Below are 24,086 nucleotides of genomic sequence, written 5' to 3'. Positions count from 1 at the left end.
TGGGCGACCTCGGGGCGACTTGCATTGACTTCTATACAGAAGTCATTTGCAAGATGCCGCTGAGGTCGCGGCAGGTCGCGGCGAGGCAAGTCGGTGTCACCTCGCATCGCCCCCTGTGTGAACCGGCCCTTAAGAGTTGCTCTTTTTGCATAAACTTTCCTCTCAGCATATGGTGATGGAAATTTACATTTCTGTCTAATATCAGTATTATTGAAGTCAATTGACTTCACACTTTCATTGTCTGAGGAAATATTAACAATTGACTCATCAGAAGACATTATTTCAATTCCTAAGTCAACATCATTAACTCTCACATCCGACTTTGTCACATGTTCAAGATCCTCCATTTTTGTTGAACACTGACCATGTGCAGAAGACTGAGCTTGCAGTAATTGTTTTTTATGTAGACTTTTGATATTTTCATGTTCAATCTTTTCCTGAGTCAAAAAAACTATTTGACTTTCTTTTTCTTTAAACGATTGCAATAATGCATTCATTTTATGTTCCAATTCAACTTTTTCAGTCAATAATTGTTCAATATATATCTTCTCCTGCGTTTCTGCAATCTCTGTTACATTTTACATTTGTTTTCCTGGCATATCAAACACCATAGTATTAAAATTTTTAACTAACTTCATTAAATTACGTAATTTTTCTTTGTTTTAACTAATGAGAATCTATCCTTCTCAATGTCAGTATTTGCTTGCAAGCATTGATTATACATAGATTTCCATAAAACAGCATCAGAGACCTGTTTCGATAAACCTGTAAATTCTAATTTACTTTCATCAGCTAAAACATCTAGAAATTCCATATTTCTTTTCTACTCAACAAATATAAAACTTTTCAGTTTTCCCGCTGGACTCGAATTCAACCATCTGTCAAGACTTCTGTATATCTGAGATTCTCCGGTCTTTCACAATCATCAATATCATAATTTTCTTCTAGGTTCTTTTCAATCTTTGCAAAGTTAATTTCTGTTCATCACTTCTTTCCCCTCTGATCAAAAGAAGGAAGTTGAAAAAAAACTTCAGATTTATGATTGACTGGCTGGCTCGCCAATGTAAAAATATGTAAATATTTTTATATATATCTGTCTTATATATATATTTGGTTGATAAGCTTGAGATTGTGAGACGAATTTCCTTAATTAGTTCTGAGTCAGCGTAAATCAAAATGTGTGTTTTATTGTACGCACTAAAGTAGAGAATAATACTTACAAAAATAGTACAATGATAAAATTCTAGTATAGTTCATTTGTTTTAAAAGAGCATTAAAACATGTATTCTATTGTTCTATCTAAAATGGCGGAATAACCCTTTGTATGCTGAAGAATAGCTGAAAGTCTGTGTGCTGAGATGTATGATGTATTCAGAGCTGAGTGTCGATCCAAGAGACCGGCCTTCCAACCAGCTTTTGCTTATATAAACCAAAGCTTCTAAATTTGCGCCAAAAGAATAAACCCTCCTTCACAAGGGTGTGGGCTAAAGAGTGGTTACCATAGTTATCTACCATCTGGTATCAATCATACATAGCTGACCATTCTAATGACAGGAAGTGTGGGGGGGGGGAAGGGAATAGCTTAAGACCCTAAACAATATATCAGTTACATACAGGAATATGTCTTTAAAAGCATATATAAGATTTACAATATTCATCAAAATCCTGACAAGTTTTAAATGTTTACTTTTTCAATTTCAGCATGTCACCATCTGGAGATATTAATCCAAAGCTATCATACACACAATTATTGAGAATTCATATTCTAAATAAAGTATAATAAAGCCAATTAAAATTTAGATATTAAGAATATAACAAGGACTAAGCTGTGTGCCTTATGCCAAGGCTGTTGGCTCAACCAATGAACTGAGCTGTTGTTCCTGGCAGCCGCTGTTCTTTTGTTCTGGGTTGCTGTTCCAGTAATGCTGCATCAGAGACTTCAAAGATACTGGAAGGAGACCACAGACATTGTCCATCATTGAACCATCAGGAGTGGTAAAAAGGCCTCTGGTGATTTGTGCTTAATTTACTTGATCCATTGGATTGCAAATATCCTCCAGAGTTCTACTTTAGATTATGTCTCTATTCCTACATAGGAATTGCCTTGGACTTGTATCTGCAGTATAAAAAGAGTCCTATGACAAGACAACTGAAGATGATGAGGGCAATAATCCTCCAAAAATAATGTGTTCTACCTAAAGACAAAAGAAAAGAAAATAGTGTTATCTAAAGAAACATACAGTTTCCATTGCATGGTGCAGTGACCCCTGCAGGAAGCCCTCACCCACATAATCATGCCCCCCCCCCCATTAATAACACATCTTTAAGTCTTAGCAACAAGAGGCAGACATTCAAAGTATAAAGGCAATATAAACAGACTTCAATAAGAGGCACTATAATATGCATGTAGCACATAACACACCATTGGCTGTACATCTGGAGGTATGGCTAATAAGGTAAGTGTGACTTCATGGTGTATGGCCCCCAGAGCAGCTAATGGCAAAGGCATTAATGGGGTACCTGAACAACAACGTCCACTAAAGGGCTCCAGGGTGACTTTGCTCAGGGGCCACAAATTAGAGCAGAGAGGGCATTAGGTGGGTGTGAGAGACCTAGGGGGAGCCTCAGGCCCCAAGAGAAGAGGAGGAAGTGGTTAATAAAGAATCAGGCAGAAAGGGGCCTTCAAAGTTCTACTCAGAGGTCTTAGGATATCTAGAGGCAGGACCTGGCTGGAGGTCTCCAGTGAGGGGCTTATGGAAGGTTCTGGGGCAGCAGGCTGAGCTATGGATGGATGTGGTTCTGTAATCATCAGAATAATGTAACTGATAACACTGCAGCACAGGTGGAGAGACCGTTTTTTTCTACTTATTGAACAGATATTAAAACACTTTCAATAGTATATTTCATAAACCGAAAGGGAGAAAATCAGAAAAGTTCAGTGTTAAGTTTTACATACACTTTAATGATAACACACATAAGATATTTGTGCCAGCAGAACAAAAAATAGGATCCACTCCATCAATCCAAAGAGGAGAATTTCCTGCTATGCATTACTACTAGCAAAGATATATTTTTTCCTAACCAACCTGTAAGGCAGGGGTGCCCAACCTCTTGAAGAGCGAGGGCCACTTAAGCGACTTGGTAACTGGTCGCGGGCCACAATAAATGGAGCGGACGGAAGACTGATCCGTGTCTGCGCTGTATATGCAGAGCGGACATGGACACAGCCCACTCTACTCTGTGGGTCCCCCTATCTGATCCAACCAGATGTAAGGGGATCCCCTTCTGTTTTTTTTTTTGTTTTTTTTAGTGGATCGGATTGGAGGTAGGTGGGTGCAAATGGACACAAGTCCATACATAGAGGTGAATGGAGGGTCCGCGTGCTTTGAGCCGATCATGTGAAAGGGGCCTAAGGCTGCTTTCACACTGATGTGCGGCAGTTTACCTGCACTGCGGGTGCAGTACGGTGCACCTGTGGCTTTCCTGCAGGTTAGCTGCACTTTGCCATTAATGTCTTTTATATCCTGCAGGAGTGGTTTCATTTTCTGAAAGTGTACCAAACCCGCAGATAATAACAGATGTCTATGACTCAGTGCAGGTAACCCGAAGGTGCAATGCGCTGCACCTGCAGATCAATATGAAAGCAGCCCAGTAACCACTGCAGAACAGATATGCCCATATATACACTGCTTTTAGTAATAAACGTACCTTTAATAATAGTCTTCCATTCAGGTATTGCTGGCTGTTGCTGTCCCAGGCAGAATGCTTTTGGTATCCCTCTGCTTGGGACAGGAGCCGCCGCTATACAGGAAGCATCGTCAAATGCGACTCTACTCCATCTGCAGCCGCTTCCTTCCTCTACCGCTGCCTTCATTTAAAACACTGATGCTCTGGGATGGTGGGTCGGCAACCCATGATCAGGGCTTGAGAACTTGCTATCCCAAAGCAGGAGGTCACGGGAAACATCAGAAGGCTCCACAGGCCACGTGTGGCCCCCAAGCCACTGGTTGGGCACCCCTGCTGTAAGGGAATATCCTACCTATGGGGTATTTAAAGTAGAACTATGGCTGTCCAGTGAAGTAAATATGTACTGCAGCACTTATAAAATTATAAAGACATTTATACTTATACAAATTTTCTCGTAGGCCCCCTACAAAGTCCTTCAATACCTATTGGGCCCGCCAGTGAAGTCCACCTAATGCAACTTCTATTGATGGGGTGGTAACACTGTTGCACTTCTGAAATGAGAGCAGAGCCAGAGGCAACTCTAAGCTTTGTGAGACCTTAGGCAAAGCTTAGACATGAGGCCCCACTCAATCCTGTATTTGGCAAAATAATTCAATTGATACAAGTTAACTGTATAAGGAGGGTACAGTACAGTGGGAGGGTAAGTGGGCACAATACAGGGGGCAGGAGGGTACAGTGGGAGGGTAAGTGGGCACAGTACAGAGGGCAGGAGGGTACAGTTTAGGGGCAGTAATGTATAATACAGATTTGGTCTACTCAAGCAAAGCTGCAGAGATGTCATAGATCTTAAATATTCTATCACGCTGTCATTGGGCTAAATCTACACTGGAATGACACCTACCCCTCTACCTTCCCCTCCAGAGTTTCTGCCTCTCTTCTGGCACTTTGCAGGGGTTAAGGAAGAACCCCGAGGTGGATTATCTTATTACTGATGCTGCTTGTGTGGGTGGGATGTGCACTGCACCAATCACACGGGGATGAATAGGAGCTTCGGGTCAGCAGGGATTGGTGCAGTACACATCCCACCCACACAAGCAGCAGCAATAGTAAGATGTCTCGGGGGTTCTTCCTTAGTCCCTAAAAAAATGTGGGTGGGGGACAGGGCTGGGAACCATGGGGTAGAGGAGAAGGAATGGGGGGGGGTGAGTGGGTAGGAGATGGGGGATTGGTAGAGGAGAACTGGAGTGAAACTGGGGGAGCCTGCTCTTTATAGGGATACAAATGGAGGAGGATTTGTGCTGGCATGAGGAAAGGATGGGGAGAGGCAAATAGATGAGGGTCAAGGGGACTGGAGAGGGGACGTCAGGGATGGGCATGGGGAGTAATGTTGCCTGGTGAAGAATAGCACCAAAGAAAGAAAGAAAGAGCTGGAGTACCCTCTTGCATCAGAATACGGCACAGTGCCCCCTTAAACCAGCACCTGGCGGAGTGCCCCCTTACATCAGCACCTTGCGGCATCCCCTCTTTTGTCAGCACCTGGCGGAGTGCCCCCTTATGTCAGCACCTGGCGGAGTGCCCCCTTATGTCAGCACCTGGCGGAGTGCCCCCTTATGTCAGAACCTGGCGGAGTGCCCCCTTATGTCAGAGTTTAGTTGTCCATAAGTTCTAGATGGGGGAGAGAAGGGAGGGAGATGGAGAGAGTCCAGTGGTAGTGTAGAGCTCCCTCACCCCAGGTTGGTCTCTGCAGGATCAGACAGCAGCAATCATACAGCCAGATGGATCTGCCGCCCGCAGTGCTTCAAAATTTCCCACTTTATCACCCCTTTCTTGCGCACAGTACTGGTGTTTGGGTGGAGCAGACACCGAGGAGAGGGGTGGGAGGAGGTGGAGCAAATCAATATATCTCTCCTTACTGTCCTGTGGCTAAAAGGAGGGGGGGGAGATGCTAGGCCCTGACAGCTTCTTTAAGTTGACATTTATCAAACCTGCCCAGGCACAATATCCACGGCGGTAGGTGTTGGCTGGGAGGCGCAGCCCACCCCAGCACCCCCTAGATCCAGCAATGGGGATGAGGAGGAGCATAAGCAGCTCTCCTCTCCTGTCCGTGTGGGAGGGGAGGGGGGAACTGTCAGTGGCAGTGCTAGTTCTGCAGAGCAGCTCTATCTGTGATCCGGAGCTGTCAGTGAGCTTCCGTCGCTAAGTGAACCAGTCCCGATCGCAGCCCACTATCTCTCCACGGACCATGTAGATCTCTCACTAATGCAATTGAGCGGGTTGCACAGCAGACTGGCAGAGACTTGGCACTGTGCTGATGGCGTGGAGAACCTTGCTGCCAGCCATAGAGGCAGCTCTTAATTAAGCAAATTAAGTGGCCGCAAGGTCCCTGTGAGTGCGAGGCCTTTGGCAAACGCCTATTTTGCCTAATTAGAGAGCCGCCTCTAAGCAGAGCTGCCAGCATGCTTGAGCTATATGGGAAAGAACTTTGAGGTCCATAGAGTGGGATCCTTCAACATTTTGGCTTTTGATTGTACACCTTGTAGAGCAGCCTTTCTCAACCTTTTCAACACAGAGGAACCCTTGAAATAGTTCACTGGTCTCGGGGAGCCCCTGCTAAAAATGAGAAATCTACAACTCATGATGCATTAGTGTGATGGTCAGTGAGAAGAATGGTCCTTACACTTGTGGTCATTGGGAAGAATTACCTCCTTACAGATAGCTAAAAAGATCAATGGTGTGAGTGGGAACTTATCTGAGAGGCAGAAATTGCCCATTGCTGAAGGAACCCCTAGCAACCTCTGGAGGAACCCTGGTTGAGAATCACTGTTGTAGAGTAAGGCCGCGTACACACGGGCGGACTGTTCGCCCAACCTTGTCCGCTGAACAGTGTTTGGGCGGACAGTCCGCCCGTGTGTGGGCTTTCAGCGGACAGTTTCAGCGGACAGTTGGACGGACAAAGTCTTTCGGAAATTCCGAAAAACTGTCCGCTGAAACTGTGTTTGAGCGAACAGTCCGCCCGTGTGTAGGCTACTTTCGAAATGAGCAAACTGTTCCCGCTCGGAAAGTCCGCCCATTTCGAGCGCGTGTACAGGTAGGCGGGGCCCGCGAGGGAGACGTCGCGGGCTCCGCCGCCTGGAATGGGCTTAAAGGGGAACCCCAACGCCGAAAAAAATCGGCGTGGGGGTTCCCCCAAAGTCCACACCAGACCCTTGTCCGAGCACGCTACCCGGCCGGCCAGGAAAGGGGGCGAGCGAGCGCGCCCCCCCTCCTGAGCCGTACCAGGCCGCGAGCCCTCAACATGGGGGGGTGCCTTGGGGAAGGGGGGTCCGCGCGGCCCCCCCACCCCAAAGCACCTTGTCCCCATGTTGATGAGGACAAGGGCCTCTTCCCGACAACCCTGGCCGTTGGTTGTCGGGGTCTGCGGGCGGGGAGCTTATCGGAATCCGGGAGCCCCCTTTAAGAAGGGGGCCCCCGGATACCGGCCCCCCACCCTATGTGAATGAGTATGGGGTACAATGTACCCCTACCCATTCACCTGTGAAATAAAGTACAAAAAAAAACACAACACAGGGAAAAAATATTTTATTGCACAGCTCCGGGGGTCTTCCGTCTTCGGGGGTCTTCTCGCCGGACTCCTCCGCTATCTGTGTGTAGCTCTTTTACTAGCGGAGGAGTCCGGCTTTCTTCCTCCCCGCCGCCGGCCTCTTCTCCCGACTTCGGGGGTCTTGTCCCCCTCTTCGGTTCTTCTGCCGGGCCACCGCGCCTTCTTGTAGCTCTTTTGCAGGCGGTGGCCCGGTCTTCTGTCGCCGCTGCCTTCCGTTCTTCTGTCGCCGCCTTCGGTTCTTCTGCCGGGCCACCGCGCCTTCTTGTAGCTCTTTTACAGGCGGTGGCCCGGTCTTCTGTCGCCGCTGTCGTCGCCGCCGCCTTCCATTCTTGTTCTTCTACTTGTTCTTCTTCTTCTTCTCCTGGAGATGTTGACTCGACGAGCTCTCCGGCCGGAATGCCAGAGCCGCGCTGTGCGGTCACTTATATAGTGACAATGGGGCGGTGTCACATGGTATATGTCACATGGGTTGGTCACATGGGTTGATGTCACATGGGGACTATGACATCGTAAGGGGGCGGGGTCACCATGTGACCAACCCATGTGACATATACCATGTGACACCGCCCCATTGTCACTATATAAGTGACCGCACAGCGCGGCTCTGGCATTCCGGCCGGAGAGCTCGTCGAGTCAACATCTCCAGGAGAAGAAGAAGAAGAACAAGAAGAAGAACAAGAACGGAAGGCGGCGGCGACGACAGCGGCGACAGAAGACCGGGCCACCGCCTGTAAAAGAGCTACAAGAAGGCGCGGTGGCCCGGCAGAAGAACCGAAGGCGGCGACAGAAGAACGGAAGGCAGCGGCGACAGAAGACCGGGCCACCGCCTGCAAAAGAGCTACAAGAAGGCGCGGTGGCCCGGCAGAAGAACCGAAGAGGGGGACAAGACCCCCGAAGTCGGGAGAAGAGGCCGGCGGCGGGGAGGAAGAAAGCCGGACTCCTCCGCTAGTAAAAGAGCTACACACAGATAGCGGAGGAGTCCGGCGAGAAGACCCCCGAAGACGGAAGACCCCCGGAGCTGTGCAATAAAATATTTTTTCCCTGTGTTGTGTTTTTTTTTGTACTTTATTTCACAGGTGAATGGGTAGGGGTACATTGTACCCCATACTCATTCACATAGGGTGGGGGGCCGGTATCCGTGGGCCCCCTTCTTAAAGGGGGCTCCCGGATTCCGATAAGCCCCCCGCCCGCAGACCCCGACAACCAACGGCCAGGGTTGTCGGGAAGAGGCCCTTGTCCTCATCAACATGGGGACAAGGTGCTTTGGGGTGGGGGGGCCGCGCGGCCCCCCCTTCCCCAAGGCACCCCCCCATGTTGAGGGCATGCGGCCTGGTACGGCTCAGGAGGGGGGGCGCGCTCGCTCGCCCCCCTTTCCTGGCCGGCCGGGTAGCGTGCTCGGACAAGGGTCTGGTGTGGACTTTGGGGGAACCCCCACGCCGATTTTTTTCGGCGTTGGGGTTACCCTTTAAGCCCATTCCAGGCGGCGGAGCCCGCGACGTCTCCTTCGCGGGCCCCGCCTACCTGTACACGCGCTCGAAATGGGCGGATTTGCCTCCTCCTTACGTGGGCGAGTCCGTTCATTTCAAAAGTTGAGCGAACTGTTTGGCAAACAGTTCGCTGAAACAGTCCGCTCGTGTGTGGGCAAGTCCGCTCATGCAAATTTTGAGCGGACTGTTTGCCGAAACTGTTTGCCGAACAAGGTTGGGCAAACAGTCCGCGCGTGTGTACGCGGCCTAAGAAGGCTGAAAGTACAGGTATATGTCCATTAGGAGAATCTAACATACTTTCCATACATACACCAATTTTACCTGATAATACAATAGACTGGCTCCAGCCATTCACAAATGTGGGATGAGACACAAGGCATGTCACGTTGTCTCCAATAGACTTGTATGTACTGATCACTGTCCAAGTATCATCCAAATCTTTAATTTCTAATGTGTTTATATAACCTGAATGTGGGATCCAGGAGATCTCTGCAGCCGGGAATCCACCAATGGCTCTACACTCCAGAGATCCATTACTGTTTCTATCCAGAGACACAGAGGGCTGAGCTGGAGAAATAAAGAAGAACGCATTACTAAACCATATATTACTAAATAATTGTTGTCAATGGTTTGTGAGATGTACAGATAAAACTTTCTTTGAAATGCATATTAGGAGTAGGAAATTAGTTTTAATATAATAAAGAATATGTCAGGTATGGATATGTTTTACACAGTTACGCTTGTCCCGATTGGACCAATGTAAGAAGGTATTTCAATATCTGTGCAATCCCTAGAGAAGCTGAAAATCGTAGTGTAGTAGACATCGCTATTTCAATGATCTCCGCTAGCGTCTGGGTTCCAATTTCTGGACCAATGCAGCTATGTAAAATTATCCATACCAGGAATTCTTTTTTTTAAGGATTTCTGTAGACCAGGGGTCTCCAAACTTTCTAAACAGGGGACCAGTTTACTGTCCAGCAGACTTTAGAGCGGCTGGAAAAGGTCTCGATTTGAGTGGGAAAAAACAATGCCCCTTTGGTGTCAGTGGGAGAAATTGTGCCCCAACTTTGGTGTCATTGTGAGCAATTGTGCCCCATCATTGGTGTCATTGGGCCCAATTTTTGGCATCATTGGAAGGAATTCTGCACCATAGTTGGTGTCATTGTGAGGAATTGTGCCCCATTGCTGGTGTCAGTGGGAGGAATCATACCCCATCATTAGTGTCATTGGGCCCAATTTTTGGTGTCATTGGGAGGAATTGTACCTCATCGTTGGTGCCAAGGGGAGGAATTGGGCACCTTCACTGGTCTCAGTGGGGGGGGGATACCATTGTTGGTATCAGTGAATGAAATAATGCCCCAAGTGTCAGATAAAAGCAAGCAAAGGACCACACAGTTTGGAGACCACTGATGTAAACAAAGCAGGAAACCTACTTTCATTGAATACTGTAAGTTTATACAGAAGCTGGTAAATGCTGGTTTTGGATGCATTTGGAGTTACAGAAGTTAGAAATAAGTATTAGTGGGCTAGTATTGGTGTTGATAGGGTGGTCATGGACTTAATATTAATCATATCTGTATACAAGGTAAGACTATAAACAGTACCAAAGCCTAAATACTACCACACTAAAAGGAAATGAAAGGTAAATAAAGAGGGAAGTACACCTATACAATATTTCTCCTAAAACCCAACTCTAGGAGTAGCAACATTTCTCCCCACCCCGGATCCAACCACCCTCTGCCATTATGTTTTTTACATTTTCAGCATACATACCTTTTCCTGGTGTCCTTTGGACAGTCACATGACAACATGGTCCTCTTTTCCCACAAGGGCAATCCTAAATACTGCAGAGAACCGAGGTGACATTATGACGTCAGAGCCATTCTCTGCAGCATTGTACTGTGTGAGCCCAAGCCAACGTTGTGACTTCTTTGGTTTCAGTAATAACTCAAAATGTTCTAATCTTTGCCCATTAAAAAAAATAAAAATTGTCTGGACTTCCAATTTAATTGTTTACCACTCCTGCACCCAAGGTGATTCAAGTCATTCCCCTAATGTTGGAGTGTCAGACCTGAAATAAAAGAAATAATAAGGAAGAGAGGAACAGCTAATGTAAATTCTCCTGTCTGTAGCTCTGCTAGTCTCGGGTTTCATGCACCAGAGGTACAGGGGAAGTAAAATATACACATAATTAAAATTAAAGCTCACAGAATACTGTAAGAAAAATTACAATATTGGAAGACCTTGGCGGACACTAGTGCAAACAAGGACTGGCTACAGGAAAAAGACAGAAAGTGGCCTTTCTAACTGCCAAAGGGCTTGTAGGCGGGTGAAGTCTATTTTCTCCACTGCAGGTGGTGCTCAATCGGAGTGGCATAGTAGTGAGAGTGGAAGTCTGGGGGAACATGATTCCTCTATGGTTTCCAGGGTCACTGGGGAAGCTATCCGATTGGAGGCTGCCACTCCATGTGACCCTAGCAGCCATCTTTGGTCAGGCAGAGCCTATTTAAGGCCCTGGCTCTCAGGTTTGACACACATGTCGTGTGTGAGTAGTGTAGGGACAGGTCATCCATCTGTCAGGGGCTTTAGCAGCAGGGAAAGGTTCCAGACGAAGCTTAGGACTCGCAATCATCTTGGACTTCTTCCTGTTTGAGAAAGAGATGGCCACGTCGCATTATGCTGCTAGCATTAAGTGTTGTGAGTGTTCTCTTGTGGCACAGACTTACACACTGGCGGCTGGGGGAGGGTCCTGGATCCCTACCACAGTTCTATGCAGTAGGGCAGAGAGAGTCAAATGTCCAGTTATGAATATTTATCATGTTTCAGCCAATCACTGGAAGGGGGCGTCCAGGGGGCTGAGGGGGTGATCAATATTTTGAGAGTCCTGAGTGTTTTTCCAGTTCCCCTGGGAGGCAGCTCTACTAAGACAAGATTTGCAGTTTGGGCCTCAGCAGGTGCTTGTTTGATGTGATATATGCAAAGAGACAGCACAAGCCATTACTGTACAGAAGACATGTTTACTGAATGACCCAGCAGGAACAGGAAACACCACACAGGTAGAAGTACAACAGAGATGCACCATAGAGTTGCATTTAAAGAAACATATCATCCATAACAGTGCTGAGCTGAGGGCCTGGGGAAGATTAATCATTGCTGGAGGGCACTGTCCTAATGTCCCGGTCTGGAGAAGGAACTTTTTTATGCCCCTCACCGTGGAACTACCTGTGGAAGGTGGGTGGCAGTCAGCTCCTGGGACATTGTGAATAAGGCCTACAGTGGGGCTTTTATATGTGCCTGCAGCTTTAACCCATTCCCACCGAGCGTACACAGATGTGCGCACTCGGCTTTCGGGGGTTATCCCAGTACCGTTGTTTAGAGCAGGCGATCGGCTTTCCAGGTATAACAACTGATGCAGCTAAAAGCCCGCTCGACTGTTATACCGGAGGAGCTGGAGGGGACATCCCCCCCCTCTCGCCGCCTTCCACTGCTCTTCCCGTTCCACCGGAAGGCCCAATCGAACATCCGCTGAATCCGGCGTCTAGTGAAAGACTGGAATGAAGCCGGAAATGGTTTTGTTCCAGTCTCCTGGATGTAAACACGGAAGTGACGTCACAACGTCACTTCCTGTTTACTCGGCTGCCAATGGCGCCAGATTTTAAAAAATCTACAGTATTCAGATACACCATTTTCGGTGATCTGAATACTTTGAAGAGCAAAGGAGGGATTGGAGGTCTTTTAGACCTCCTATCCCTCCATAAAGAGTACCTGTCACCACCTATTACTGTCACAAGGGATGTTTACATATAATAGTGATCAAAATGTTTTTTCTATTAAAAAACACAATTTAATAATCTAAAAAAAAAATAAGAAAAAAAAATTTGAAAGTGTCCCCGTCACCACAGGCTCACACAGCAAAGAAAACGCATACGGAAGTCGCATCCACAATTGTAAACGGTGTTCAAATCACACATGTGAGGTATCGCCGCGATCATCAGAGCAAGAGAAATAATTCTAGCACTAGACTACCACTGTAGCTCTAACCTGGTAACCGTAAAAGTCAGTCAACAGTCTGTTGACAGACTGTTGTCCTAAAATCTTACCATCCGTGCACTCCTTTTGACAATTGCTGTCCAATTTTTGGCCAACAAATGTTGGATGGCGGGCTAATTTTCGGCGGACAATGGTTTGATTTCAGATTTTCATATGGTCAGTACACAAATCCGTCACACAAAAGTCAAAAGTACAAACACGCATGCTTGGAATCATTGCTCACCAAACACCAAATTAGCAGAAGGGGCACAAAGGGTGGCGCTCAAGAGCTGAAATTCCTCGTAGTACGTCATTACGTTCGTGTTTCTTGCACAGTTAGTATGCACCGTTAGTATGCAAGACAAGGTCCTGGCATATGCCCTTTTGACAAAAAATCAGATGCCTCGGTTGGCCAACAATCGTACCGTGTGTACGAGGCTTAAGACCCCATACACACTATTAGATTTTCTGCAGATTTTTGTCTTTAGATTTACCCAAACCATATAATATTAGGTCAAACTTTAAGAGTTTCAATTTGTATGCAATCAGGCAGGCCCTTGGACTACATGGTTTTTGTAAATCTAAAGGAAATCAGACAACAAACGTTGTATTGTGTGTATGGGGTCTTAATGACTGTACACACGATACAAAAATCAGATGGAAAGATTCATACCATGTGCTGTCTGGCGATTTCTGTGCTTTAGGCAGCTGATTTTGCTTTTTCGTCAGACAAAAGCTGGATGAGTAGACTATAAAAAAAATTTCAGATGTGAACTCAACGTTTGATTTTCGTTTCATTAGTACAGTTTTGGTATGAAAAAAATGGTAAGTGCAAGACTACGCATGCTCAGAACCTAAAGAATACATACAAAACTATTCAACACATGACATTACTTCTGAAGTTGAATTTTGTCGTACCAAAATTTTTTATAGTGATTAACCTCTTCTCTTTCGACATGAGACTAGAGTAGAATTATAGGGGTCTGATAATGTTGAGTGTTTTATATATATATAGAGAGAAAAGAAAACCTCGAAGAGGAGGGTGACCACATCTGCTTTAAACTCATGGAAGAAGAAATGCAGTAAATCTCCCCAGTAAAGGACACTCCTCTTGACAGAGTATTCACATCTGTAGAAAGGAGTTCCAAGAATGGCATATGCGGTGACAACATTGGAGGAAGTGATTGAGACCCAGCTACTCCCTTTATCACATTCAGCGCAGGTTGCCAAAGTGGTAGCACTCACAAGGTCCTGTGATACCACAAAGGATCAAACAGCCAACATCTACACTGATAGCAAGAAAGCTCTCAAAGTAGTCCATGATTATGGACCCATAAGGAAGAACAGACGGTTCACAACTGCTGCAGGAGAACCAATTCAAAACTGGAAATATGTATAAGAACTTTTTGAAGCAGTCACCCTCCCAAAGGAAGTAGCCATCTTGAAAGTCAAGGAACATACTGGAGGACAACCCATGGAAGAAAAAAGAAACCAGTTGGCTGATCCTAATGCCAGGAAGACTGCTGAAACCTCAATGGAAGCAATCATGACCCTAATCACTGATTTTGCAAAGGAATAAGAAGTCAGTAACAGATTGAAGAAAAGGAAGAGAAAAAATACAGAAGGCAAAGGAAGTGATTAAGAAATTGCAAGAATATTCATTTGATGATTGGAATGAAATCATGAAAAGGGACAGAGCAAAGAAGGACCAAGATGGAATCTTGTGCAAGGAAAATGGAATATGTGTCCCACCTCAAACAGAGAAGATGATCATGCAACTAGCCCATGGCCCAAGCCATGTAGGCCCTAAGGCAATGGAGAGAAACATAAGCAAGGCTGGATGGTTTATTCAATACTCCAGAAATGCATATCAAGACTTTGTTGAGGGGTGCATAATCTGTGCTAAAAACAACCCAGGAAAACCGACCAGGGTAAGACATTTGGCCAAGCCACTACTCCCTTTCCAAAGACTTCAGATTGATTGCATCCAATTGCCCAAATCAGGACAATATCAATATGTTTTGTTGTGTGTAGACATGTTTTCAAGCTGAATAGAAGCCTGACCGGTGGCTAAAGCAAATGCCAAGACAACAGCAAAGAAGCTCCTTTTGGAAGTAATATGCCGCTTTGGAGTAACTGAAACCATAGAGAATGACAGAGGAACACGTTTTACTGGACAGATCATGCAAATTATATGAAAGGAATTGGCAATTGATCAGGCCTTCCATGCCCCTATCATCCTCAGAGTTCAGAAAAGGGAGAAAAATATAGTGGAATCATTAACCACTTCAGTCCCGTAAGAGTTGGCTGCTTAATGACCAGAGCACTTTTTACCATTTGGCACTGCGCTGTTTTAAAGTGGTGTTCCAGCCCCTATTTTTTTTTTAAAAGTCAGCAGCTACAAACACTGTAGCTGTTGACTTTTAATAAGGACACTTACCTGTCCAGGGCACCTGCAATGTCAGCCGATCCGTCCCTCGTATCGTGTGCCATCCTCACTAAGGGAAACAGGAAGTGGAGCCTTGCGGCTTCGCTGCACATTTCCTACTGCGCATGTGCGAGTCTCCCAGCGATTTCTGAATGGGCGGCTGTCTTTTGTGGCACACACAGGTCCCACACAGGTTACATTTTTTTGTTGCATTTCTATGTCATTTTTTCCAGGTGGACCTCCACTTTAACTGGTAATTGTGTGGTCATAAAATGCTGTACCCACACAAAATTTGTGTACTTTGTTTTCCCACAAATAGAGCTTTCTTTTGATGGTATTTGATTGCCTCTGCAATTTTTATTTTTTGCGATATGGAAAAAGACCGAACATTTTGAAAATGTTTTATATTTTCTGCTTTTTGTTTTATAAAAAAATCCAATAACCTAAATTTTAGTCATACATTTAGGCCAAAACATATTCAGCCACATGTCTTTGGTAAAAAAAAAAAAAATTAAATAAGCATATATTTATTGGTCTGCGCAAAAGTTATAACGTCTACTACTAGGGAACATTTTCTGGAATTTACACAGCTTTTAGTTTATGACTGCCTATCCCATTTCTTGAGGTGCTAAAATGGCTGGGCAGTACAGCCTCCCCTCTCCCCTCAAATGACCCCATTTTGGAAAGTATACACCCCAAGGAAATTGCTGAGAGGCACATTGAGCCAATTGAATATGTAATTTTTTGTCACAAGTGATTGAAAAATTACAAAAACAACAAAAAATTACACAAAGTTGTCACTAAATGATATATTGCTCAAACATGCATTGGCATTTGTGAAATTACACCCCAAAATACATTCTGCTGCTTCTCCTGAGTACAGGCATAACATATGTGTGAGACTTTGTGGGAGTCTAGCCGTGTACAGGACCCCAAAACCCAAGCGCCTTCAGGCTTTCTAAGGGCGTAAAATTGTGATTTCCCTTCCTCACTACCTATCATAGATTCGGAGGCCATGAAATAACACAATAGCACAAACCCCCCCAAATTACCCCATTTTGGAAAGAAGACACTTCAAGCTACAGGATAACAGGTCCGTGTCCCCTTATGCAGAGCAGACAGAGACACAGCCCACTCTGCTCTATGGGTAGTTGTATATAAACAGACCGCCTGTCCGGTTACACCCGACTGGCATCTTCCCTGATCTGCCCAGACAGAGGGTGTCTGTCCGCCCCACCAGTTTGTTTTTGGCAGATTGAAGGGCTCAGGGCCCTCTTTCATCATAGTTCCCCCTTACAGTGTAAAGGGGAACTCTGCACATTCTGATGAAAGGGGAAATTCAGGCACTGATTTCTGTCCTCCATGCAGAGCTGCTGTCTGCTGTGTGTCCATCCATCTTGGAGCTGTGTGCAGGCAGCCCATAGAAGTGGATGCAGACGCAGCAGCTGCTTTCAGATCTGTGCATCTGCTCCTGCCCACATGCAATTTTGTCTGTGCGGACACTGTGTCTGCATCCATTTTTGTAGGCTGCCTGCACGCAGCTCCAAGGTGGATGTATTAATCTAAATGAATGAGACCTCTGGTCTCCAAACAGAGGTGTCAAAAGGATGTGAGCTGGGGGGACTATTACGGTGCATGTAAATTAAATAATATATCACATGAGAAAAAACAAACACATTTTGCATAAAAATGTAGTACAGTTTTTTGAATAAAACCATTACAAAATTCAACATATCTAGAGTTCGTGGAGCAGGTGAGGTATTTCAACTAGTTTCGCTTTTCAGCTTCCTCAGGAACTACCTACATCTAAAAATACATCAATTATTCATAAATCTATAAAAAATATCTACAGAAGTAATAAAATCACAAACCATTAAGATAAATATTAAGGAGACAGTTTGCAAAGTAAAGAGAGAACAGACTCTTACCTAGACAACCCCGCCCCAAGACAGGACAGAACCCTGCAGGGGGAAGTCTCCCCCAGCGACTGGGAGAGATATAGAGATATATATAATTTTGACTGATTGTCTTACTTATCACCTTCGTTTGTTTGGTTCAAGTTCTCCCAATTTTTCTGCACACGCTATATTGGCTTTTACTGGTCACTTACCTCCATCACCATTTAATCACAATTTTTGACCATTACTGGTCATATATACCTGATCACCGGATTAGCACTCCTTATCACCGGAGGTGTCCCCCCTTTTTTCTTTTTTCTAAACATCTAACTGAATATCAATATATATTTTCTATATAGATATTGGTCGGCATTCGGGTATTATATCTCTCCCAGTCGCCAGGGGAGACTTCCCCCTGCAGGGTTCTGTCCTGTCTTGGGGCGGGGTTGTCTAGGTAAGAGTCTGTTCTCTCTTTACTTTGCAAACTGTCTCCTTAATATTTATCTTAATGGTTTGTGATTTTATTACTTCTGTAGATATTTTTTATAGATTTAAGAATAATTGATGTATTTTTAGATGTAGGTAGTTCCTGAGGAAGCTGAAAAGCGAAACTAGTTGAAATACCTCACCTGCTCCACGAACTCTGGATATGTTGAATTTTGTAATGGTTTTATTCAATAAACTGTACTACGTTTTTATGCAAAATGTGTTTGTTTTTTCTCATGTGATATATTATTTAATTTACATGCACCGTAATAGTCCCCCCAGCTCACATCCTTTTGACACCTCTGTTTGGAGACCAGAGGTCTCATTCATTTAGATTTATCCAATTTGGGATGAGGTGCACATTGCAAAAATATAATCCTGAACTCATTTAGGTGGCCATGTTTTAATTATTACAAGGTGGATGTATGGCTGACTCCTCTGAATGAGCCCTAAGAGAGAACTCTGCAGACTCTAATGTATGACTGGAACTGTGCAGACTATAATGTGAAGGGGAACTCTGTGGACTCTGATGTAAAGGGGGCTCTGGGAACCTTGATTGTAAAGTGGGAATGTTGGGGACTTTGATGTAAAGTGCCTTGAAAAATTATTCATACCCCTTGCATTTTCCACATTTTGTCATGTTACAACCAAAAATGTAAATGTATTTTATTGTTTTTTTTTCTGTAATAGACCAACACAAAGTGGCACAAAATTGTGAAGTGGTAGGAAAATGTAAACTGGTTTTCAAAATGCTTGTGGAATGGAAATAGTATGGCACATCTGCAAACCTATCAAGACATGGCCGTCCACCTAAACTGACAGGCCAGGCAAGGAGACCATTCATCAGAGAAGAGCCAAGAGGTCCATGGTAACTCTGGAGGAGCTGCAGAGATCCACAGCTCAGGTGGGAGAATCTGTCCACAGGACAACTATTAGTCGTGCTCTCCACAAATCTGGCCTTCATGGAGAGTGGTAAGAAGAAAGCCATTGTTGCAGTTTGCGAGAAGCCATGTGGAGGACAACAGCAAACATGTGGAAGAATATGTTCTGGTCAGATGAGACCAACATTTAATTTTGGCCTAAAAGCAAAACCCTAGGTGTGGCGAAAAACTAACACTGCACATCATCCTGAACACACCATCCTCACCGTGAAACATGGTGGTGGCAGCATCATGTTCTGGGGATGTTTTTCTTCAGCAGGGACAGGGAAGCTGGTCAGAGTTGATGGGAAGATGGATGGAGCCAAATACAGGACAAGCTTAGAAGAAAACCTGTTAGAGTCTGCAAAAGACATCAGACTGGGGTGGAGGTTCACCTTCCAGCAGGACAACGACCCAAAACATACAGCCAGAGCTACAATGGAATGGTTTAGATCAAAGCATATTCATGTGTTAGAATGACCCAGTCAAAGTCCAGACCTAAATCCAATTGAGAATCTGTAGAAAAACTTGAAAATTGCTGTTCACAGACGCTCTCCATCCAATCTGACAGAGCTTAAATTATTTTGCAAAAAGAATGGGCAAAAATGTCCCTCTCTAGATGTGCAAAGCCGGTAGAGACATCCCCAAAAAGACTTGCAGCTGTAATTGCAGAGAAAGGAGGTTCTACAAAGTATTGACTCCGGGGAGCGCTATACAAATACACCCCACACTTTTCACATATTTATTTGTAAAAAAAATTGAAAACCATTTATCATTTTCCTTCCACTTCACAATTATGTGCCACTTTGTGTTGGTCTATCACATAAAATCCCAATAAAATACATTTAAGTTTTTGGTTGTAACATGACAAAATGTGGGAAATTTAAAGGGGTATGAATTCTTTTTCAAGGCACTGTAAGCCCCTGTACACGCGGTCGGACATTCCGACGGAAAATGTCCGATCGGACAGTGTTGTCGGATAATCCGACCGTGTGTGGGCTCCATCGGACTGTTTCCGTGGGAATGTCCGACCAACAAAGTTTGAGAGCTGGACATAAAATTTTCCGTCAACATGATCCGATTGGACTTTGTCCGATCATTTGTAGAGAATTCCGATTGGACAAAGTGCCACGCATGCTCAGATCAAATTACGAGACCCAAGCTATTGGCTACTAGCCTGAACGTAATCCCGTTGTAACGAACGAACGAACGTTATCACGTTCCGAACAATCGGATTTTCCAACAACTTTGTCCGACCGTGTGTATGCAACACCAGTTTCGGACAAAATCCCTGGGAAAAAATCTGACGGATTTTGTTGTCAGAATGTCCGACCGCGTGTACAAGGGCTTGGGGGGGGGGGGCTCTGGGAACCTTGATTGTAAGGAAAGAATGCAGGGGAACTCTTTTGTAAGGAGGGACTTCTGGGGACTTTGATTTGGGGAATAAATTTGTGCACTCTGGTGTAGGGGGAGGGCACTAATGTACAAAGGGAATGCTTGGGACATCGATTTTAGGGGAACTCTGTGGATTCTAATGTGTAAAGGAGGAAAACTGGAGACTCTGAGGTGAGAGGAGACTCTGGGGACATTGATGTAAGGAGGGAATCTGGGCACCTTGATGTATAGAGTAATGGGTGGGGACTTTGATGCAAGGGGGGGCTCTGACATAAGAAGCGATTCTGACATGCAAATAAAATGTATGCCATATGGGGGTTGGGGGTTGCATTAAGGAGGTGGCAGGAGGATAGTGGGAAGAGCACCAAAATGCACCTTCACCTAAGTAAACAAAAATCCTTGCACTGGCCCTGCACCTCGTCCATTCAGAAAATGTTTTGCACTATAACCATACTTTATTAGGATGATTATATTTCTGATTTGTGATTAGGGTTGCCTGCTTTTCTTTAAGTCAAACCCGAACACTTTAACAGCTCACGCCAATTTTTTTTTTTTTATAGTATAAACTATACATATATTTTGCTATTAAATAACATTTTAAATCATATGAAGTTAATAACAAGAGTCCCCCTTTACATCAGAGTCCACAGAGTTCCCCTTTTATATCTGAACTCGCAGAGTTCCCTTTCACTGTAAGAGGGGGACTCTGCAGACTTTAATGTCAGGCTTGATTCACACCTATGCATTTTAAGTGCTTTTTGCATTTTGCAGATTTGCACTACAGCCTATTTAACATGGTTTCCTATGGAACACGTTCTGTAGAGCAAATCTGCAAAATGCAAAAAACACTAAAAATGCATCGGTGTGAATCAAGCCTGAGGGAGAACTCTGGCTTCTAACATAAGAGATGCTCTGGGAACCCTGATTTAAGGGGGAATACTAAAAACTCTAATGGGAGAAGACTCTGATGTAAGGGGGAACACTGTGGCCTCTGGTGTAACATAAGGGATGCTCTGGGAACCCTGATTTAAGGGGGAACACTGAGAACTCCTGACATGGAGAAGACTCTGATGTAAGGGGGAACACTGTTGCCTCTGGTGTAAAGGGGAACTCTGGTGTAAGGGGTGCTCTGAGAACCCTGATTTGCCTTAGTGTACTTAGAGGCAGGAGAGAGAAAGAGGAGACTCCAGTCACAGACAGGGATGGATGGTATCTGAGGCTGCTGAATTCAAATTTGTGGCCCCAACTTTCCTTTTCTGAAGAACAGCGCCAGGGTTTGAAGTGTGTGCAGACACAGAGGGGTGGGGGGGGGGGGGAGGAAGAGGTGCAGATTGAGCCCTCTCTCCTCTCCTGTCTGTGTGTGTTGGGGGGGGTGTTAGTGTTGGCTTTGAGCAGTGTGAAAGAGTGCAACAGACACTCTCAGCTTAGACAACTGCAGCCAGCAACCCTGCTGGGAAGCCATAGTCCAGTCTATATAATGTGTCCGGGTTTCAGGCGGTCTGAAACCCGTACGCATGATTCCAAACCCGAACTGTCCGGGTGAATCCTGGACAGGTGGCAACCCTATTTGTGATATATATATATATATATATATATATATATATATATATACACAATATGGTAGAAAGCATAGTGCTAAATCTGAACTGACCTTCTCACTGTGGTGAAATCAGATATTACTCACCTAATACTTGTAAAATAGTTGTAGTGATGAAGGTCCCTTCAGGATGTGACACCTCACAGGTATAATTTCCTCCATCAGATATCTGGGTGTTCTGGATGGTCAGTGTTATATTGGTAAGTGTCATTCTTGTATTGCAGCTGCTGTTTATCTGGGGTCCTCTTTTGGCAAGGTTAGCATATGAGAATAAACACGAAGAATTATTAATGTGATGGATCTTCCATAGAACTCCCGTTATATTATCTCCAGGATCCTCTCCACATTGTAGAACTGTAGAATTGCCTTTTCTCCCCACCACAACATCTGGAATCAGAAGAATCAAAAGTTTATTTGTTAGCACGCTGTTAATTGACCTTCAAAGTCATGCATTATGTATTATCACCAGGACTCTTTACAATTAGGCAGGTCGATTTTGGTCTAATATTTATATACAGTACATATACAGAGTCTTTTTAGCAGACAGTGCTGGAACCTTATCTGACATTAAAATGTGGATTGTCAGTCTCAGTCTGGAAATGCTAATTACCTGGCTGTCATGCTCACCCTTTTCTATATTTTCAGTTACTGACTCCTAACAAAAACATATATGGTCACTTCTGACTTTCCTTGCGTTCCAGTTCCAGGACTACTTATATTTCAAATGCAACCCCCCCCAAAAAAAAATAACCGGTTGATCCTGCCAGAAACATGGAGGCACCCTGTGTATTGTACACTCAAGCAGTCAAATAAGCCCTCTCAGTTCTTATCTTATGCCCCGTACACACAAGCGGATTTTCCGTCAGAAAAATCTTGGATGGTTTTTCCAACGGAATTCCGCTCAAGCTTGTCTTGCATACACACACTCACACAAAAGTTTGCTGAACTTTCCACCGTCAACAACGCAGTGACGTACAACACTAGAACGAGCCGCGAAAATGAAGTTCAATGCTTCCGAGCATGCTTCAAACTGTTTATAAGCATGCGTAGGAATTTTGCGCATCGGAATTGCTACAGACGATGGGAAATTTACGATTGGAACTTTTTCCGTCTGAAAAATTGAGAACCTGCTCTCAATCTTTTGCTGGTGGAAATTCGCCCAGTAAAAGTCCAATGGAGTATACACACCATTGCATTTTCCAACCAAAATCTGTTGTTTGCTGGCCGAATTTCCTATCGTCTGTACGCGGCATAAGACTACAAAATCACCTCCCCCTAAGTGTGATATAACACACACTTGCTCATTGCTTAGTCTGACATATGCTATGGAGGAGGGGAGGTGCCTGGCTGTCATGGGTTTTCACTTATGAATATGGTTTGCTGAATTCATGTTTTTAGGGGAATTGTTACCCCAAAACTTTTTAATGGATTTGTAATAAAGCATTTTCTTAAACAAAATAATATTACGTTGGTGTATTACTGTGGCAGAAGAATTCAACACCCTAAAAGTCCCAAGGTTTCTATTTAACAATTTTTTCCTATGCAATTAGGGGACGTGGTATTGATTAATACAGCTGGAATCATTTATATGATATTTCCTCTTACTTCCTGTTATGTCTCTGGGACAGGAAGTGAAGGGAAACACTTTTTTTTACTCTGTCCAGATAAAAATAAAACTTTTGGTTTTACATACACTTTAAATACATACTCTGTTTTTTATAGCAGTAACCTCCCTGCCCCCACCCTCCTCTCCTCACCCCCAATATAAAGCTCTCACCTGCGGAGGATACATCCCGGTATAGAAGCAGCAGGACAGCCAGAAGATACATTGTCTGCAGGTGAGATGATGACACTGAAAATGAGAAATGTGCTATGACAATGTCACCGATACTCACAGCTATTAACAGAATCACACATCCTGTATGTCTAATGGCGATCTTGGAACTTACATATTGTGGCCAAACAGTGGTCACTAGCAAACCCATCAAGAAAACTCTACAAATTGAATCTGAGAAAATATTTTTGTGTTACACTAAGGGGTGTAAACTATACAAAAAATACTGCAGGGCTGTTTATCCTTCAAAACCACTTGTAGATTTGTTGTGTGTAGATGGGGGGGAAAAAATCAACTGTTGCAAGGCTATTTTCTTGTACGATTGAATGCTATTAAGGCTTCATGCACACGAGACGCCGGTGAAAACTCTGCTCAAAAAAAGCTAAAACGCCCGTTTAGCCGCGTTTGCATGCTGCGTTTAGCCGCATTTGCATTTATAAGCTTTTATAAAGATGTAGACCCTCCCCAAGCTCTCAAAGCATGTTTTTTTTTTAACTATTTCTGCCACATGGGATTTGTCCCATAATTGCATGTGATTCTGAATTACTTCAATTAATTGGTTTTGGGTTACATCGGAAGTCATTTTCAGAGATGTGTCTTCCAAGATGATCAACTTGCTAATCACAATCCAAGGTGTGGACAAACCTAGCTTGGGGGAAGTAGGGTGGCTTGTGGAAAAAAGTTTCAGTTTCATGAAGGATGGGTGTTCAACATGGAAACATGG

At 44.6% G+C, this 24,086-nt stretch overlaps 2 protein-coding genes across 2 annotated transcripts in view; both read right to left on the bottom strand.

Moving 5' to 3' along the window:
- Window positions 1–347, bottom strand: part of LOC143984094 (cell surface glycoprotein CD200 receptor 1-B-like) — a 45,828-nt gene extending 45,481 nt beyond the window's left edge. Inside the window, exon 1 of the mRNA XM_077484411.1 lies at window positions 188–347. Within this exon, the coding sequence (XP_077340537.1) occupies window positions 188–347 (160 nt within the window). The remainder of the gene's footprint in view (window positions 1–187) is intronic.
- Window positions 348–1,934: 1,587 nt separating this feature from the next.
- LOC143981720 (cell surface glycoprotein CD200 receptor 1-B-like) lies at window positions 1,935–23,418 on the bottom strand. Its single transcript, XM_077479763.1, has 4 exons — window positions 23,306–23,418; window positions 21,616–21,915; window positions 9,097–9,342; window positions 1,935–2,195 (listed from the first exon to the last, which is right to left on the bottom strand). Exons 1-4 carry the CDS (start codon window positions 23,355–23,357, stop codon window positions 2,089–2,091), a joined length of 705 nt encoding a protein of 234 aa, XP_077335889.1. The 5' UTR covers window positions 23,358–23,418; the 3' UTR covers window positions 1,935–2,088.
- Window positions 23,419–24,086: the final 668 nt, after the last annotated feature.

The sequence above is a fragment of the Lithobates pipiens genome, unplaced genomic scaffold (assembly GCF_037356315.1).
Source record: "Lithobates pipiens isolate NorthernLeopardFrog02 unplaced genomic scaffold, aLitPip1_a1.2 Scaffold_16, whole genome shotgun sequence".
Classification (NCBI taxonomy): domain Eukaryota; kingdom Metazoa; phylum Chordata; class Amphibia; order Anura; family Ranidae; genus Lithobates; species Lithobates pipiens.
Note: the sequence above shows the minus strand (reverse complement) of the source record. Positions and strands in the feature narration are given on the sequence as shown.

Excerpts from the sequence above, each read along its gene's own strand:
- LOC143981720 (XM_077479763.1), bottom strand. The coding sequence starts at position 23,357 with ATGTATCTTCTGGCTGTCCTGCTGCTTCTATACCGGGATGTATCCTCC. Across the intron at positions 21,916-23,305 it reads CCGGGATGTATCCTCCGCAG|ATGTTGTGGTGGGGAGAAAA; the intron begins GTGAGAGCTTTA and ends TTCTGATTCCAG. Across the intron at positions 2,196-9,096 it reads CCAGTCTATTGTATTATCAG|GTAGAACACATTATTTTTGG; the intron begins GTAAAATTGGTG and ends TTTTGTCTTTAG.